The sequence below is a fragment of a genome, unplaced genomic scaffold (genome assembly GCF_019419815.1).
Source record: "Pyrus x bretschneideri cultivar Hongxiangsu unplaced genomic scaffold, Pyrus_bretschneideri_v1 Contig6, whole genome shotgun sequence".
Taxonomy (NCBI): domain Eukaryota; kingdom Viridiplantae; phylum Streptophyta; class Magnoliopsida; order Rosales; family Rosaceae; genus Pyrus; species Pyrus x bretschneideri.
Genome location: NW_025999798.1, coordinates 1,298,308 through 1,318,742, shown reverse-complemented (window position 1 = coordinate 1,318,742; position 20,435 = coordinate 1,298,308). Strand labels below are relative to the sequence as shown.

The following is a 20,435-nucleotide window of genomic DNA, read 5'->3' as shown; positions in this document are numbered from 1 at the left end:
CAGTTGGAGAAGTTGGTTCTTCTTGGTTTGGAGGATGATAAACAGGATGTGCAACTTGTGAAGAAGTGTCGACAGACTTTAATTTGAGCAAATCATTGATTAAATCTTGTTGTGCAGTTTCCTGCTCTTTTAACTTTTTGTTCACTAAAGATTTGATCAAATCTTGATCTCGACCCAGTCTATCGGTTGACGTGGATCCAGAAAAAGACTGTCTGCTAGGAGCAAAAGATTTGTGTGAATGCACTGATTCACAAGATTTTCTTGCTGGTCTATCAAAATTGATTTTTACAGTGCCGTCAAAATATTGTTCAATGTTGTCAAGATTAACAAGACTGTTTTGGACGGAAACCGGTTTACTTTCGTTGATTAAACACCAATCTGAAGGGAGACTGATGTCTGACCACCTAATGGTTCTTGGTACTCTTATGTTCGCGCCTTCTTGGTTTGTTTGGATCAAAAGAGTGTGGTCACGAGGACTTTTGTTCAAAGCTTGAAAATTCATGTTTGTGCCAGTGACTTTGTAATAAATTCTAAAAATAAGTGCCAAAGGTTGTGTTCCTTCCAGGACTTGGTACCCGGAGGTTTTGATATTGAGAGTAAGAGCTTTTAAAACATGTGGGTCTGAAAGACTTATTGTGAGATCTGGAAAACAATCAAAATGGATAGGTCCGTTGTAAAGACTAGATTCGATCATTCCAAGGATACTATCGTTGAAATCAGTAAATCTAGCGTCGCGTAGACATAAAAGGATAGAAGTGTTAAGACCTTTTCGTGTTAATGGTTTAACTGCGATTTGAACTAAACCAATATGAAGATAGTTATGACCATTTTTGCGATGCGCTTTGATTTGTTCCGGAGAAAATAATTGACAAGTCTCATGTTCTTTGCTAAGAGCATAAGCCTTCTCAACTGTTTTGACGTGATGTTCGGATTTAAAAGAGGTCAAAGACCATTTTTTCTTGTAAATATTTTGGGTTGAAACTTTTGGAAGATTCCAGTCAGAAAAATCAATACTTTCATCTGTTTGAAAATCAAGTTTTTGTTCCTCATTGACAATGTCAGGTATAGTTCCTAAATTGGATCTAGAGCTAGTGCTGGCTATTGAATTAGATCTAAATAATCTACTCATGATGCACACAAAAATAAATATGCTATATGCAAGACTTAAAAGATTCACCTTCCTCGTATGTCTAGACTCTTCCCCCGCTCATGCGCTCCGCTCATGCCTCTCCTGGGACTTATTGTTTGGACCACGTCTTACTGTTTGGCTGGAAGAAAGAAGAACTGAGGACCGACGATTAAGAAATGCAGATAGAATATAAGAATGTATGAATCAGAAATAGATCAGATAGATGCTAATGCAATTACCAACCACTTGGCTCTGATACCAAATGGGGTGGAACTACTATTTGGTATCAGAGCCAAGTGGTTGGTAATTGCATTAGCATCTATCTGATCTATTTCTGATTCATACATTCTTATATTCTATCTGCATTTCTTAATCGTCGGTCCTCAGTTCTTCTTTCTTCCAGCCAAACAGTAAGACGTGGTCCAAACAATAAGTCCCAGGAGAGGCATGAGCGGAGCGCATGAGCGGGGGAAGAGTCTAGACATACGAGGAAGGTGAATCTTTTAAGTCTTGCATATAGCATATTTATTTTGTGTGCATCATGAGTAGATTATTTAGATCTAATTCAATAGCCAGCACTAGCTCTAGATCCAATTTAGGAACTATACCTGACATTGTCAATGAGGAACAAAAACTTGATTTTCAAACAGATGAAAGTATTGATTTTTCTGACTGGAATCTTCCAAAAGTTTCAACCCAAAATATTTACAAGAAAAAATGGTCTTTGACCTCTTTTAAATCCGAACATCACGTCAAAACAGTTGAGAAGGCTTATGCTCTTAGCAAAGAACATGAGACTTGTCAATTATTTTCTCCGGAACAAATCAAAGCGCATCGCAAAAATGGTCATAACTATCTTCATATTGGTTTAGTTCAAATCGCAGTTAAACCATTAACACGAAAAGGTCTTAACACTTCTATCCTTTTATGTCTACGCGACGCTAGATTTACTGATTTCAACGATAGTATCCTTGGAATGATCGAATCTAGTCTTTACAACGGACCTATCCATTTTGATTGTTTTCCAGATCTCACAATAAGTCTTTCAGACCCACATGTTTTAAAAGCTCTTACTCTCAATATCAAAACCTCCGGGTACCAAGTCCTGGAAGGAACACAACCTTTGGCACTTATTTTTAGAATTTATTACAAAGTCACTGGCACAAACATGAATTTTCAAGCTTTGAACAAAAGTCCTCGTGACCACACTCTTTTGATCCAAACAAACCAAGAAGGCGCGAACATAAGAGTACCAAGAACCATTAGGTGGTCAGACATCAGTCTCCCTTCAGATTGGTGTTTAATCAACGAAAGTAAACCGGTTTCCGTCCAAAACAGTCTTGTTAATCTTGACAACATTGAACAATATTTTGACGGCACTGTAAAAATCAATTTTGATAGACCAGCAAGAAAATCTTGTGAATCAGTGCATTCACACAAATCTTTTGCTCCTAGCAGACAGTCTTTTTCTGGATCCACGTCAACCGATAGACTGGGTCGAGATCAAGATTTGATCAAATCTTTAGTGAACAAAAAGTTAAAAGAGCAGGAAACTGCACAACAAGATTTAATCAATGATTTGCTCAAATTAAAGTCTGTCGACACTTCTTCACAAGTTGCACATCCTGTTTATCATCCTCCAAACCAAGAAGAACCAACTTCTCCAACTGCTTCTGATTTTGAAACAACATCGGTGAATCACCAATTACTTGTTTTAAACAAACCACATAAAATCCGATGGAGGAAGCTTAAAGCTGACATCGCTTCTGAGGAAAACATCCCCAGAAGAAATATTTTTAGAAAAAAGTATTGTGATGATGAAAAGCTAGCCATTTATGCCGAGTGGAAAGCTTTTGTAGAACAATACCAATTTGAAATATCTTTCTTTGATTTCATTGAAAAACATTATGAGACCAAAAATAAAGTTACGGTTGTTACCAAAGAAAATTGGGTCAAGGAAGACAAAACTTTGGTTTCCTCTAGTCATCCTCCCAAAGAAACTTTTTTAATTTCCACTGGTAATACCAACATCCCCGCAACTCCTTTCAAAATTCCAAAAGAAGATTCTGGTATTAAACCTGTCATCGAACAGAACAATTTTACAAACCAAAGTCTTCACACCATTGGAAAACAGTTAGACAAAATTGAAACCAAAATCGACAATTTGTCTCAACCAATTTCTTCTCCAAAAGAAAAACCTTTAGTAAATTTTACTAGTACTTCTTCAAGTTCCACTGCTTTAAAATCCATGACTACTTTACAAAAAATTGATCATATGCTCACTGAGCTCAAAAAAGAGAAAGTTGTTAATGTTTTGCAAAACAATGATGTTTCCATCGAAGAAGAAAACACATCTGGCCCAGATTCTTCTCAGGACACGGAAACTAGTTCTGCTATCCAAAATATTGAAAATGCTTTTCAAAATATTGATCTTCAGCCAACTTTTGATTTAAAACGCATTCATACTCGTCCTGTCAACCCTACTTCTCTTACAAAAAACTGGTATCCCAGGCCAACTCCCCCTGATCTTCAGTTTGAAGAAAGAAATATCCAAAATCAATTTTCAGTCTCTGCTGACAAACTCTATGAATGGAATATAGATGGATTGTCAGAACAAGAACTTTTGAACAAACTCCAACATATGTCCATGGTCGCCAATAGCTACGTTTCAAATCACAATTTTACACAAACACAAGTCGTTGATCTTCTCGTCACTGGTTTCACTGGAATGCTTCATTCTTGGTGGGAGAAGCACTTAACTTCTCAGTCCAGAGATGAAATACGTTTTGCGGTCAAAAAAGATGAGGAAGGACTTCCCATCTTTGATGAAACGATAGGACAGGGATTACCCGACGGAGTAAATACTTTACTTTATACGATTATAGAACACTTTATAGGAACACCCAGCAACGTCACTACTCGTATTCACGACCAACTGAGTAATTTAAGGTGTCCAACCTTAAGTGATTTCAGATGGTATAAAGATGTTTTCATATCCAGAGTTATGCTTAGGGAAGATAGTAATCAACCTTTTTGGAAAGAAAAATTTATCAATGGTTTACCAAATCTTTTTGCTCACAAAATCCGAAATGTTTTAGTTAACGAAGAGGGTGTCATACCTTATCATACCCTTACTTATGGTAGCATAGTTAATGTTATACAAAAGGAAGGATTGAAAATGTGTATTGACATGAAGATTTCAAAACAAGTTAATAAAGATAAATCTATCGCTAAATACGAACTTGGAACGTTTTGTGAACAATACGGTTTACCTCCAATTGCTCCTTCGAGTAAAAAGAAAAAAGCCCAACAAACTAGCAAGTTTTCTAAATATCAATCCAGATTTTATAAAAACAAAAGATCTTCCAACAAACCTTTTCAAACAAATAAATTTTATGAAAAACCATCTCCAAACAAAAAACCTTTTCAAAAGCCTAAAAAGGATTTTCAAAATAAAAAGGGAAAATGCTACAAGTGTGGCAAATTTGGTCATTATGCAAATGAATGTAGAGTTAAAAAGGTTATTAACCAACTAAAAATCTCTGAAGAAGAGAAGGTTCAACTTATTCAAGCTTTAGAAATTAGAAATACCGACTCTAGTCAATCTGATAAAAATCCCGATTTTTCCGTCTCCGACTCTAGCAGTTCTAGCGACGTCTCCTCGCCAAACATTAAGTTTGGGTGCACGGACACTTGTTGTAATAAAATTTCAGTGCTTAATAAGCAAGAAGAACAAGAAGAGTTTTTAATGGAATTAATTAGTAAAGTCGATGACCCTGATTTAAAATCTTTTTATTTGAAAAAACTCAAAAATTTGATTTCTTCTCATGAACCTGGCACTAGTCAAATTTCTTCTCAAAAGATTTCTCTCAGCACCACTTTGGAACGGTTTAATAAACCAAAAAAGGATTTAACCATCAAGGATTTACAAAAAGAAATTAACCAAATTAAATCAGAAATTAAATTTTTAAAATCTGAAAATACAGAAATTCGTTCACAACTCAGTAGAGCTCGTACACAAGCGCTTGTAGAAGAACAAGGTAATTCTTCCTCAAACTCCGATTCCGACACTCACTCAAAAAAATCTTCTTCTTCAAAGGACCTTGTTTTAAGTCTTTTAGACAAAATTAGAATTAGAAAATGGTATTCTAAAATCAAAATAATAATTGACGATTTTTCTTTGGAAACCATCGCTTTAATTGATTCAGGCGCAGATTTAAATTGCATTCAAGAAGGGTTAATACCTACAAAGTATTATCACAAATCAACTGAGGTACTTAGCGCTGCTAATCAATCCCCAATGAATTTAAAATATGAGATCCCCAAAGCCCATGTTTGTCAACAAAATGTTTGTTTTAAAACTCCATTCGTTTTAATTAAAAATATTTCTGATCCAGTTATTTTGGGACTTCCTTTCATTGCATTAATTTATCCTTTTAAAGTTCATCACAACTGTATTTCAACAAAGGTTTTTGGCCAAAAAATTACTTTTGAATTTTGCATAGAAACAGATCTTAAAAAGTTAAAACAACTACAAAAGGATAATGTTTCAAAAACTCTCAACCAGATTACTGCAAAATCCCAACAAATTGCTTTTTTACAGGAAGAAATCCTTCACAAAAGAATTGAAGAACAGTTAACAAACAAATCTTTATTAAATTCTATTCGCCACTTTTCTGATAAGCTTACTAAAGAAATTTGTTCAGATCTTCCAAATGCTTTTTGGCATAGAAAACAACATATTGTCAAACTCCCTTATATTAAAGATTTTGTTGAATCAAAAATCCCCACCAAGGCACGACCGATTCAAATGAACCAAGAAGTTTTAGAGTTTTGTAAAACCGAAATTAATCAACTTTTAGAAAAAGGAATTATCCGTAAAAGCAAATCTCCATGGTCTTGCCCTGCTTTTTATGTCCAGAAAAATGCAGAATTAGAACGCGGCGTTCCACGATTAGTTATTAACTACAAACCTTTGAATGATGTTTTAGAATGGATCCGATATCCAATCCCCAACAAAAGAGATTTGATAAAAAGACTTTCTCAAGCAACTGTTTTTTCCAAATTTGACATGAAATCAGGTTTTTGGCAAATACAAATTCATGAATCTGATAAGTACAAAACTGCTTTTGTGACTCCTTTCGGACACTATGAATGGAATGTAATGCCTTTCGGCTTGAAAAACGCACCAAGTGAATTTCAAAATATCATGAATGAGATTTTTAATCAATACAGCCATTTTTCGATTGTTTATATTGATGATGTATTAATTTTCTCAAAATCAATAGATGAGCATTGGAAGCATTTGCATGCATTTGCTAGGATCATTAAGTCTAATGGGTTAGTAGTCTCGGCATCTAAGATTAAGTTATTTCAGACCAAAGTTAGATTTTTAGGATACCATATTTACAGGTCTACCATTCAGCCAATTGATCGAGTTATCCAGTTTGCTGATAAATTTCCAGATCAAATTATTGATAAAACCCAGCTTCAAAGATTCCTTGGTTCTCTCAATTATGTTTCAGAATTTTATCCTCATCTTCGTCAACAATGTAAACCTTTGTTTGATCGTCTCAAGGAAAATCCTCCATCATGGACTCAAAATCATACTTCCATTGTCAAACAGATAAAGAATCATGTCAAGACTTTACCTTGCCTTGGCATTCCAACTCCCGGCTCTCTCAAAATAGTCGAGACCGATGCTTCTGATATCGGTTATGGAGGTATCCTCAAACAAAAAACTTCTTCCGAATCTCCTGAACAAATTGTTCGTTTCCATTCAGGAATTTGGAATCCGGCTCAAAGTAACTATAGTACTATTAAAAAAGAGATTTTATCAATTGTATTATGCATTAGCAAATTCCAAGATGATTTATTAAATCAAAAATTTTTAGTTCGTGTTGATTGCAAATCTGCAAAACATGTTTTACAAAAGGATGTTCAAAATATTGCATCAAAACAAATTTTTGCACGCTGGCAAGCCATATTAAGTATTTTTGATTTTGATATTGAATACATTAAAGGCAGCCAGAATTGCATACCAGATTTTCTGACCAGAGAATTTTTGCAGGGGAAGAATGGGTTCCAATCCTAATCAAAGAAGGCTTCCAGCCACTCTCACCCAAACCCCAGCACCAGTAAAACAAGAGTCTATTCCCGACTCCTCATCGGCCCTCGCCATTACAAACAGATTTACTCCCTTAGGATCAACAGTAGGAAATATCCGACCAAACTACCAAACGGCCTTAGCCACCCCTTATGATCCCTACTCTTCAGTTCGCTCTCCAGCTCCTTCACAGCCTAAAACACCTAGCTATGCTAAAACATCTCCATATGTCCAAAATCCCAATTCAGAAAAGCTTTTTAACATCCCTCTTCACATTGACAAAAACCAACCCCCAGAGCGCATTGCCAAATTACTCCTTCCACCAAATTTTCATTTCTTACCAACTGAATCCTATAAAAGCCTAAAATATTACCAGGCCATCCTTTCAGAAACAGAAAGCATTGCTATTAAGCCAATTTACAGTACCACTCATCAAAACAAAATATTGTATCATTCACTCCACATTGGAAAATTCCTTACCGAACTCGAATGGGGAATTCCCCTTTTTCACACAAAACCCCTTCATACTCAGCATGTCCTCATCCCAAACAATCATTACAATTACTATGATTATATCCAAGCATGGACCAACATTTTTCTCCACCAGACAGAAGACTTTAGTCATTCATGGTTCATAACCTTTGATAAAAATTTCAGATTACGGTTTCCTGCATGGTTTCCAGATTGGTGGGCCTCCCATGGCCCAAGCTCTTCTATCATTCCAGATGACCTTCGTCATGTACTCACATACAATTTCCAGCCCAGTTTTGACAGAAGTCGTTTCGACAACAGAGTTACTATTTTTTCACTGCTCATGGCCAAGTACAAGATTCCATGGATTCTCAAATGGAACTTTGAAGTAGACACTGGTGGTATTTACAGATCCCGATGGGTAAAATGGTGGGATAAATTCAACCACCAAAAAATTATTGATCTTGTAAAAATGGAATTTCCCCAGGTATCTTCTCAGGCACTGCCAATCAAAGTTTCAACTTCGTCCTCACAAGCTTTGCCAGTTCATCAACAATTTCCTGAGTTGACAAAAACCCAGGAGCCAATTCAATCCCTATCAGACATTAGTCCGTCATCTTCCCTCAAAGGAAAACCTGCTAAGTCCTCTAGCTCGAAGAAAGAAAAATCTGCCAAGTCTACCCAGCTTCTGGATATGGCCCAACTGCTCATGGCTGAAGCAGCAATGCTACAAAAAAGAAAAGGTTCAGATTCGGACTCTGACGCTTCTGATGCCTCATCTCAACTTCCCTCCAAATGGGCAGATCAAGCAGATCTTCAAGATGCCCAAGATCCGTTTGATTATTGAACTGCATTTTTTGCCCATGTGATTGTGTCAGCCCAGCAACTTCATCAGCAGTAGCTGCTTTCATCTCTTCCGTAAAAGAATTATTCTCCAATAGTGAAAAACAAAAAGGTCACTATTCACAATAGTGAAAAACAAAAAGGTCACTATTCATTTAACTTTTGTAAAAGAATCAAAGCATCTTCACTATTCATTCAGCTTTTGTAAAAGTAACATCGTGACTCCACAGTAGAGGTTCTTCAGTCAGTCAGCGGGATTCCCGGATCCATTTGGCAAGCTTCATTCAGTCTCCTCGCTCTATATAACGAGGACTCATCTTCAGAAGATGGATATAGTTTTTTAAACACTCTCTGTGCATTCACTAGAACAGAGAATATTTCTAAACACTTGTAATACATATTATTCAGGATGCCTGCGAGCTCCACCTTGTTTACTTATTTCATCTGCCATTAGGCAATACCTGTTTGTGATCTGCATTGGTTAAGATTTCAATAAAACTTTCTTTCAAAAAATATTTGCATCATTACATTTAATTCATAATTTTCTTTACATGCTTTACTTCCGCACTCTGAATTATATGGAAGGCTATGCCTCCTGCTGTTCTTTTTAATTCAATATATTGATATGTTTCTTTTAACTTTTTATATATATATATATATATATATATATATATGGTGGCAATAGTGATGGTCGTGGTGGGATGTCGATGGTTGCGAAGGAGGTGCATATGATGGTGGTCATGGTGAGGTGGTAGTGAAGATGATAGTGGTGGGAGGTAATAGTATCAAATATGGTGGCAATGGTGGTGACATACATGATTTTATTTTTTTAATTAAACTCTAATTTTGTTTTACAATGTATCTTTTATTATTATTTTGATAACTATTCTTGAAAGATAAAGGAAACGTCAATTTGATGTTCAACAAAACTCAAGCTAAATATTGTTTTTTGAATTTATTTTCACAAAACAGTCTGCCGAACACATTTTTCACCCGTTATTGTATATGCAAAACGAAAAACAGTTTTTTTGCAAAACGTTAACGAACATGACCTAAGCTTCTTAAAATTCAAGTAGGTTGTTATGGATTTTCTCCAACTACAAATCTCCGTTATGTGTACATTCTAGGCTTCGCTTTTATTGTATTCAAAACAAGGTTAATGATTATTTAGTACTACGGTTTAGTGGTATTAGTTTTTCACTTGAGAGTGAGATGTTTCAGGTCCAAATTTCGCAGATGAAGAGTTTGATACTAGTTCATTTGCAAGTGGCCCTCTATCACAATGGTGGAGAGGAGTGTTGCCCTTACACCACGACATGGATTCGAACTCCATTACTTCCTAATCTAGTATCTAATATAACAAATCTATCATTTGACAAAAAAAGAAAGAAATATATCGTTATATTAAAAAAAAAAAATGTTTAGCGTGCTAGTTGTACATGTAACTGAACCAGACGAGCAAAGGGAGTTCGGCTTTGCTCACAAGCCCATCAATCCACAATCTCAAAAGTCTGAATAAAAATATTCACATTTGAGAACTTTGCCGCCAGTACCCTTGTACATTGTTGGATATGAGCCATTTTCAAATCCAATAGGTCATGGGATCGAACCCGGCGGAAGAAGTTGTTGTTTGTTTGTGTATTGCTGTGCTTTCAGGATCCGATCCTTGAAATTTGATCCCTTTCCCTTTGAGAATATAAGGTATTCTATAATACCCTTGTTTTGCTTCTTAAACATCAGGATGTGTAGAATTCAGATCATTAAAATTCGATGCCGTTTAAGTCCTACAATTTAATTTTCATTTTTTATAAAAGTGAAGATCTTTTCCCTTAGAGCCTCTGTTTAAACTTTTAGTTGAATCACATTTTAGTGTATTTGAATTTCAAGCAAATATTAGTCACTTAAGTATTACAATCTTGTCGTACTCTTATTGTGTATTAAAATCTAAATTATTCCTATTTACTTATAAATTGTGAATAAGGTTTTAAGTTTAAATGGCGTGAATGACAAGTTCAAAACTAATTTATTTCTCAATTTTATTGTATCAGGAAAAAAAAAAAAACCTCGATCAAATGTACGTGTATTATTTGACAACTTTGCTAAAAAAATAGCGCCAAGTTTTAACTTCAATCAAAGTAAAAGCTGTTATCACTAAAAGGACACTAAACATTCAATAAAGCACATTTTAGTGTAATTTCCATCTTTCAACGATGGAGACTCACACACACACACACACAAGCCATGGATTTCCCCTAACTTCAATGACATACAATCTCCATATAATTTGTAACAATAATATAATCATGAAAATCTAGATAAAAATGGGGCAGTTCTCTCGGTTGCTGTTTTCTCCTAATTATTCAAAAATGTGAAGAACTCTCCCATTGAGTCGTATAACAAGGGCAAATTGTATCCGATGGTTACTTCTTGCGCAAGTGCAAGACCGCGACAACCACGGAGATGCCAACAACAGCCGCAGGAACAGCCCAGTATTGCTTTGTCAAGTCCACGAGCATCTTTGGATAATCGGTTGACTGAAACAGAATCTTCATTGCACAGTCTAACAAGTTGAGTAAGTTACGGAGATTGGAAGCTTATTTCTGTTTGGTAATAATGGTGACGATGGTGGTTGAGACGAGAGTGGTGTGAATAGCAATGGTTGTTGGAGTAATAGCAGTGGTGAGAATAGACTCAATAGAGGTGTTAATAGTGGTGGAATATAACAAGTTTTGAGTTATTATTAGATCACCTGTCAAGATAATAGGTACGACACATAAACGATACGAACACGACCTATTTGTCAAGTCTAGACATTAGGCATGACAATTTCTTACATGAGTCTTTAAGCCAACATGAAACGACACAAAAATAATAGGTTATGAGTCGATCCACTACCAAGTTTGATCGTTCTCGGGTCACTTATTAAGAACCTGTTAAGATAATGGGTTTGACACAACACGATCTGTTAAAATAATGAGTGTGACAAAAAAAACAACAAAAACACTATCCATTTGCCAGGATCAACTCATACAAGAGTGAATGGAGTTTCAGAAAAAAAAAGGGTTCGCCCAGTTTTGCCATTGATGTGCCCTTAGAAATGTGGTTCCCCTTTAAGTATAAAATTTTTGAGTTAACATGGCTGGTTCCCTTGTACGCTGTTGGATTTGAGTGATGTTCGAATCCAATAGGTCTTGGGATTGAAACTGGCAGATAGACTAAAGATCGATCGCAGGGTTTAAAGTTTAGGGTTCAGGGCTAACGATGTCTGCGAGAAGTTACCAGTGTGGAAGTATAAGGTATTCTAAAATACCTTTGTTTTGCTCTTTTATAAGTTTTTGTTGCGTTCATATTTAACTTCAATCAAAATAAAAACTCTCATCAACAAAGGACATTAAACATGCAATAAAGCACATTTTAGTAATTTTCTTCATAATTAATAAAATACGAGATATGTATAATTACTACTTAAGTTATATGCCTTTGTATTCTTTTAATACAATTACTATTGGGAGGTGATTCGAGTACAAGATTTCGAGTGCACGTGAAACCGCTTGAGTTACATGTTTTTTTCAATATCTGATGCTGATTTCTTAGTAGAGTAGTAGTTCTCACACCTTGTGAAACCAGTATGAAGTTGTTGAGACCAAAACATAAATAATCTCATACTTTTGTAAGAGTGATCACATCAACCATGTGGTTAGAAGACAATTTAGCCTTCTATCACAAAATAAAATTATGGACACTAATGTAATTTCACATAAACCAAATTTGATTTTTTCATATGTAATTCTAGCATATCTCTAATATTAAATAAATAAATTCACATGTTCTCTCTCTTTCCCTCTCTCCTTCCCAATTTAACAAATGGGTAATGCTTGGGGAGTGTTGCTATCAATATTTTGAAGGGCTTCTATGGCTATCAATGTTTTGAAGGTTTTTGTATTCTAGTTATAGGACAAAACGTGATAGTGTATATTTTTTTTATTTAGTTAAACCCCGTGATACTATTTTCAAGGAGGATATCTTTTAAGATGCAGTTTTAATTTAAACGTTTTCAAATTAAAAAAAAAAAAAATATATATATATATATATATATATATATATTTGGAAAGTTGGAAACGCACACATAGACAGAATTTTTGCAAATCTTTAATCAATATCACTAAAGGCCTAATATATATATGGTGGCAGTAGTGACGGTGGTGGTGGTGGTCATGGTCGTGGTGGGATAGCGATGGTGGCGAAGGAGGAGCATATGGTGGTGGTCATGGTGTGATGGCAAGGAAGATGATGGTGGTGGGAGGTGATAGTGTCAAAGATGGTGGCAATGGTTGTGAGATGGTGGAGAATATTGTGGTGGTCGTGGTGACAATAGTGATAGTAGTGGCGACATACATGATGAGGTGATAGTGTAAAAGATGGTGGCAATGGTGGTGAGATGGTGGAGAATGTTGTGGTGGTCGTGGTGGCAATAGTGATAGTAGTGGCGACATACATGATTTTATTTTTTAATTAAACTCTAATTTTGTTTTATAATGTACCTTTATTTTCCATTATTTTGAAAACTGTTCTTGAAAAATAAAGGAAACGTCAATTTGATGTTCTACAAAACTCAGGCTAAATATTGTTTTCTGAATTTATTTTCGAAAAATAGTTTGCCGAACACATTTTTCACTCGTTATTGTATATGCAAAACGAAAAACAGTTTTGCAAAACGTTAACGAACATGACCTAAGCTTCTTAAAATTCAAGTAGGTCGTTATGGATTTTCTCCCGCTACAAAACTTCGTTATGTGTACATTTTAGGCTTCGCTTTTATTGTATTTAAAACAAGGTCAATGATTATTTAGTACTATAGTTTAGTGGTATTAGTTTTTCACTTGAGAGTGAGATGTCTCATGTCCAAATCTTGCACATGAAGAGTTTAATTCCAGTTCATTTGCAAGTGGTCCTCTACCACAGTGGTGGATAGGAGTGTTGCTCTTGCATCACGGCGTGGGTTCGAACCTCGTCGACTTTCTAATATAGAATCTAGTCTAACAAATCTATCGTCTGACAAAAAAAAAATACCAATTCATTTACTTATCCCTTAATGTAAATATATCATTATATTAAAAGAAAATGTTTAGTGTGCTAGTTATACATGTAACTGAACCAGACGAGCAAAGGGAGTTCGGCTTCGCTCACAATGCCCACACAATCCCTCAGAAATTCAATCCACATTCACAAAAGTCTGGATAAATAAATTCACATTTGAGAACTTTGTCGCCAGTACTCTTGTGCGTTGTTGCGTTTGAGCGATTTTCAAATCCAATGGGCTCATGGGTTCGAACCCGGCGGAAGTTGTTGTTGTTTGTTTGTGTATTGCTGTGCTTTGAGAATATAAGGTATTCTATAATACCTTTGTTTTGCTTTTTAAACTTTAGGAAGTGTAAAACTCAGATCGTTGAAGTTCAATATTGTTTAGGCTCTACAATTTAATTTTCCCTTTTTTTTTTTTTTTTTTAAAAGTGAAGATCTTTTCCCTTAAAGCGTTTGTTTAACCTTTTAGTTGAATCACATTTTAGTGTATTTGAACTTCAAGCAAATATGTATCACTTAAGTATTATTGTCTTGTCGTCTTCTTATTGTATCTTACAATCTAAATTATTCCTATTTACTTATAAGTTGTAAACAAGGTTTAAGTTTAAATGGCGTGAGTGATGAGTTTAAAACTAATTTATTCCTCATCTTTTGTTGTAAAAATATTATTGTATCAAAAAAAAAAAAAAAGCCTCAATCAAATGTACGTGTATTATTCTACAATATACTCTAGTTGGCAACTTTGCTACATGGTTTATTGTTTTCAACTTCAATCAAGTACGTATGTGTATTATTCGACAACTTTGCTAAAAATATAGCGCCAAGTTTTAACTTCAATCAAAGTAAAAGCTCTTATCACTAAAAGGACACTAAACATTCAATAAAGCATATTTTAGTGTAATTTTCCATCTTTCAACAATGGAGACTCACAAACACAGAAGCCATGGATTTCCCCTAACTTCAATGACATACAATCTCCATATAATTTGTAACAATAATATAATCATGAAAATCTAGATAAAAATGGGGCAGTTCTCTCGGTTGCTGTTTTCTCCCAATTATTCAAAATTGTGAAGAACTCTCCCTTTGAGTCGTATAACAAGAGCCAATTGTATCTGATGGTTACTTCTTGCGCAAGTGCAAGACCGCGACAGCCACGGAGATGCCAACAACAGCCGCAGGAACAGCCCAGTTTCGCTTTGTCAAGTCCACGAGCTTCTTTGGATAATCAGTTGGCTGATTCTTGGAGAAAATCTCGAGCTCTGGAATATCCGAGGAGGTGTCAAGCTCCCCAATGCAGAACGCTTCCATTTCCTCCCTCGCAGTTTTGCTGTGCCCGGCATCTTCAAAATCTTCGGTGGCATCTCTTCCTAATGAAATCGAATCTCAAAAATTCAGATCACGACACATCTACATTGTTGTTTGAGATGATTATCTGAACTGAAACAAAATCTTGATTGCACAGTCTAATAAGTTGAGTAAGTTATGGAGATTGGAAGCTTATAAATGTACCAGTTGCAGCCAGGAGCACATCGTCTCCACCAGGGTGGTCGTCCAAATAGGTTGACACATCGTACACCTGGGATTAACCAATGCACTATGATCAGACCATTGAGTTTGATGTCAAATTATAGTTCTCCAAATCAAAATAAAACAGAGAAACCGAACCAGCAATGAAAAACTACATTCGAAATTCGTTATGACATACACAATCAATTCGATCCCTTAAAATCAGATTTCAAATTCGTAAATCAAGACAATAATTTGGATGATAAAGAGCTTCCAACAGTCATGGGATTCCTCATTCTGCACACTGAAATTTTTTTTTCGAATATTAAGAGAGGAAGGATGCCGAGATTACTGACCAAATTTGCAGATAAACTCAGACGAATATTAGTTCATAAATGCCACAAGCACAGTAAGGCTGCAAGCAACACGAATACAGCAAGACGTGTGCTTAAACCAGTAACCAGTTCACTTGATGGAAAAGAAAATTGATTACGCCAAATTCCCGAGTACAAAAGCCGGTAATAATTTTAACAGAATACAACAGGCCTCACGAATCGAGATCAAATTCCATAAGGACTATTCATATGTAATTTAAACAAGATTATGAATAGCAAAGCCACACATACATAAATATTACTCCCGACGACAATTCAACCAAATCGTACTATCTATAGGTCAAAATTTATGATGGGAAAGGAGGAAACTTGACCTAGAAACCGAGAAACACAGAGGAATTACAGCAGTAAATAGTGAACAGAATGAAAATCGAATATGGGTTTTGCAGGTAATAATCCAAAGTCTCATTCTTTGACTTTTTTATGACCTAAAGATTAAGGGCACGCTGAATCCTCCTGAACACAAACAACCCTAAAAGTTGGAATATTCAAAGTGTTCCCTTTGTATCAATCCCAAGATGCAGTGCAAAGATTAGCTACCAGAGGCAACATACAGATCTGAAAATACAAATACCCGAAAGGAAAAACTCATGGCATCTTCGTTTTTAGGTTGAATTGAACATTTGAATTCATGGGGAAACAATTACCTTGCCATCGATGACGACCCAGCAGTTGTCTTTGGTGTTGTGCTGCGACGCTTCTTGCATTGTGTACAGCTTCGTCAACGTCGGCATCGTCGCGGGTGATTTTGGTCAAACCAACTTCAGAGATTCTCGTTGCTGGTCTTTCTTCAACCTTCGGCTCCTTGGATTGGATACCCCAACTACGATATCGACTCTCTCTCCCTCTCCGTTGGTTGAATCACTCCTTCCGTTGGGCTTTAAATGCTATGAGGGCCCAATAATTGATTGCCACGTAGGTAAAAAGAAAGAAAACAGTATTGACTTTGCGTTGCGTGTAAAGGAGGTTGTTGTGACTTTCTTACCATTTCGGCCCAAACCCTGCATGCAACAACAACCAAAGGAAACCGATACTTACCGTCTATTTGTATCATCTTCCTAATAAATAAAAGTCATAAACACATATGGATCTTATTTTTATTAAAAAAATGGTACAAATAGATGATAAGAATAATATTTTTGTTGTTTATTTTGCTTACTTTAATACATCTGATCATAACTTTTTATAGGCAAATAATGATACAAATAGATGATAAGTATATGATTGTAATTATTTTATGGGCAAATAATGGTACAAATAATAGTTTGCTTACTTTAATGTTTATGATTGTAATTATTTTATGGGTAATGCTGAGAAGAGCAAATTTTTAAACTCAATCTCCTTATTCCTTACCATACAACATTCTTGTTTAGTTGTCTGCACTCCAACTGGATACACGTCGAGGCTAAATGGCTCACGAATCAAGACCAACTATATAAACAGATTTTTCATTGGGATATTCTTATGGTGCAAGCAATTGGATATCCGGTTCATTTTCGTATAACCAATTTTTGTTCCAACATGTGTCTTTCATCTTCATCGTAGCAAATTTTTGTTTTATTGACTAATCATTATTTATAATTGAACATGAGCAAGGCTCTCAACATTCCCAATTAATGTGGTTTTGTTTGAGATTAAGATTATCAAGAATCCGCATTAATCATGCTGAGCTTGTTTCGTATATCTTGTGGATGAAGCAATCTCTCGTCTCTAATTACAGTTGTACGTTTTTAGTCTCCCCGATGACAATATCACAAAATCGAACTAGGCAATTCAGAGTTCGTAACATCACTTAATTGCTTTTAGCTCCTTCTGTGACTTTCCAGCTACAAGGCTGTCAAGGCATGCCCATTTTCTGAGAGCTCGTCATTCGAATTTCTAAGCCAATTGAGTACAAGTTCGCCATAACCTACCGCGCGCGGACGGATCACTAAGCAAAATGTGTCTTCGATAAGGAAGTATCCCGAAAGATCATGCTGACCGGCCTTCTGCATCACATTGTCCGTCAAGCAGTAGGTCTCCCTCAGTTCGGTTAAGGTTTGTTGTCCAAGAACCAACAACTCTTGGATCTTCATTTGCAGACAAGTTGCTGGCTACCGCGGTAGATTTACAATCTCAAGAACTTGTAAAAAGCCTTGCGTCTTCATGAACAGCATCATCCTTCCTAAGATGATTGGAGGCGCCAACAGAATCTAGGGCAAACTATCTTTGGCTGAAAGTCACTCTCTCCTTGATGAGCAGGAAATGGTACGTAGCATTACTTTCGGATATTTAAACATGTCATTTTCTTCATTGCCAAACTGAATGACTTATTTACAAGCCCACCTCTCCTACTTCTCTTCCCTGTGATTCGTCGTATTTCCAAGATTGAACATGCCTATACCTACATCTGTTCCAGAGGCCCCGATACAGAAACTCATCAAAGGTAACGAACTCCTTTCTGCTGTTCCATCAACAAAAAATAAATCAATTTGTGACGGGAACGAAAACGAGAGAGGCTTTTGAGATTGAAGAAATTATAATTACCAGTCGGTAAGAGAAGGCGGGATCACAAAAATTGGGGGGGGGAATGAAAAAAGAGCGCCGTTGCCGGGGATCGAACCCGGGTCACCCGCGTGACAGGCGGGAATACTTACCACTATACTACAACGACCTTGTTGAAAAATTTTAACAGATTTTTATACAAGAATTAAAGACCAATAGTTATGCAAGAATTACATTCTCTTGGATATCATTTATACAAGAATTAAAGAGCAATTGTAAGAAACAAGTTCAAACGACCCAAATCCTACAATTAATTTCAAAACTAATAAATAAAGAAAAATTGATGGAAATCCTAATCAACGATGCAAAAACAAACCAAATTACAAACTCCATATCCAATAATAAATCAGTAACTTTCAACACTCTTAACCACTTGCTTTGCTCAATGAACTCAAAATTGTGCCTCTCTGGCAAAAAAATCTTAGTTTTGTTAACACCAAATTAAGATAGCCACTAGCACCATATTACATTCATATTTATCTCAACTTATAAGTGAGATGTTTTAAATTCGACTTGCTTAGATACGAGTTTAAGTACCCTAAATACTATATCCCATAGAGTAGGAAATCATTAAAAAACAAAGGGTAAATTACATTTTACCCCCTCAGGTATGGGGTCAATTTCAATTCCTTACAACATCTTTAAAACATTTCAATTTCATATATTTGCTTTCATTTTATTTCAATTTCATACATCCGTTAGAAAATCTATTAAGTAAACCTTTAAGTGATGACGTGGCAAATATGAGATCCATATTTGTGTTGACATGGCTGTCAAATTTGTGCCATGTGGCAAAAAAATTAATTTTTTATGCATTTGAAATATTATAATAATTTACCTTTAAAAAAAAAAAACAACAACAACAACCCTAAAACCCATCTTCCCCGATCCACTTCCTAGTTGCAACTGTACAATTTCCAGCGAATTCCACCGTCGTCGAGCCCCCCAAGTTTCGAGAAGCACCTGCATTCCGCAACGGACGAGGATGCCCCCAAACCTCATGGTCCTCGTTGGACCAGAACTCCCACTACGACACCTCCATCATCCACATCGCCATGACATTGGACACCACCTACCTCCGAGGCTCTGTTGTCGGCGTCTTCTCTGTCCTCTATCCTACCTCGAAAACATAGTCTTCCACTTCATCGCCACCTTCCACCGCAGTCGTCGCTCCTCCGACCTCCACCACGTCATCTCCTCCACCTTCCCTTACCTCACCTTCCACCTCTACCACTTCGACTCCAACCTCGTCCGGGGCAAGATCTCATTCTTCGTCCGTTGCACCCTTTATCAGCCCCTGAACTACGCGCGCATCTACCTCGGGGATCTCCTCCCATTGGGCGTCCGTCGCATCATCTACTTTGACTCCGACCTCATCGTCGTCGACAACGTGGCAAGGCTGTGGCGGATCGACCTCAGGCGGCGCGTGCTGGGGGCGCCGGAGTACTGGTGCACACATGGCGGTCGGAGTACTAATGCCTTGAAGCAAAAGAGGTGGGTTGGGGGGGTGAAGATGGAGGAGTGGGTCTGGGGAGAGAGAAGAGATGGGAGGTGAAGAGAGAGGATAGGGATAAGTCGGTCGGGGAAGATAGGTTTTAGGGTTTTTTTTTTTTTTTTTTTTTTTTTTTAAGGGTAAATTATTATAATATTTTAAATGCATAAAAAAATATTTTTTTTTCCACATGGCACAAATTTGACAGTCACATTAGCACAAATGTGCACGTTATCACTTAACGGTTTACTTAACAGATTTTCTAACGGATGTATGAAATTGAACTATTTTAAAGATGTTGTGAGTAATTGAAATTGACCCCAAACCTGAAGGGGTAAAATGCAATTTACCCAAAAACAAAACACCCAAATTGAGATCAAAATGAGACATCGTCATCCAATTGACCAGCTTGAACAATTTGGAGTTTTTCTCTCTTTAAAAAAAAAATATATATATATATATATATTATTAAGGGGGAGAATTAAAAACTATTACAATAATTTAGGAAATGGAAGAGTTTTGAATCTAGGACACATGAAGAGTTTTTCTCTCTTTTGTTTGTTAATGTTGTTTGATGAGGTTGTTGGTTTAGTCACATTATTTCCTATGTCTTTTTTAAGGCATTTCCTATGTTTTCCTTAATTAATGTTGTGTTGTATGTTATTTTCTTGTAAAGATTTATTTGTGTAGAGTCATAAACTATATATTCTGAAATTTACTCTGAAATCCGTTACCATAGCTTAATTCTCACCATAGTTCCTGCGTTTCCTAGAGGTAAACGGGCCACGAAATGAAGACAAAGATTAGAAATGGTCCAAATGGACATGGTAGGAAGGTGTTCCTCCCCATATATTACCATTTTTG

General features: G+C 36.2%; 1 protein-coding gene, 1 non-coding gene and 2 pseudogenes across 2 annotated transcripts; 1 reads left to right on the top strand and 3 right to left on the bottom strand.

The window, feature by feature from the left end:
- Nucleotides 1-14,483: 14,483 nt before the first annotated feature.
- On the bottom strand, nucleotides 14,484-16,398 carry LOC125467880 (cytochrome b5-like). The gene is made up of 3 exons (XM_009358155.2): nucleotides 16,183-16,398; nucleotides 15,144-15,210; nucleotides 14,484-15,001 (listed from the first exon to the last, which is right to left on the bottom strand). Exons 1-3 carry the CDS (start codon nucleotides 16,267-16,269, stop codon nucleotides 14,754-14,756), a joined length of 402 nt encoding a protein of 133 aa, XP_009356430.1. The 5' UTR covers nucleotides 16,270-16,398; the 3' UTR covers nucleotides 14,484-14,753.
- Nucleotides 16,399-17,178: 780 nt separating this feature from the next.
- LOC103947360 lies at nucleotides 17,179-17,610 on the bottom strand (annotated as a pseudogene).
- Nucleotides 17,611-18,116: 506 nt separating this feature from the next.
- TRNAD-GUC lies at nucleotides 18,117-18,188 on the bottom strand. The gene has a single exon. It is a non-coding gene; the product is annotated as a tRNA-Asp (tRNA).
- Nucleotides 18,189-18,951: 763 nt separating this feature from the next.
- Nucleotides 18,952-20,018, top strand: LOC103947361 (annotated as a pseudogene).
- The last annotated feature ends 417 nt before the right edge of the window (nucleotides 20,019-20,435 follow it).

Excerpts from the sequence above, each read along its gene's own strand:
- LOC125467880 (XM_009358155.2), bottom strand. The coding sequence starts at position 16,269 with ATGCCGACGTTGACGAAGCTGTACACAATGCAAGAAGCGTCGCAGCAC. Across the intron at positions 15,211-16,182 it reads GGGTCGTCATCGATGGCAAG|GTGTACGATGTGTCAACCTA; the intron begins GTAATTGTTTCC and ends GGTTAATCCCAG. Across the intron at positions 15,002-15,143 it reads TGTGCTCCTGGCTGCAACTG|GAAGAGATGCCACCGAAGAT; the intron begins GTACATTTATAA and ends CGATTTCATTAG.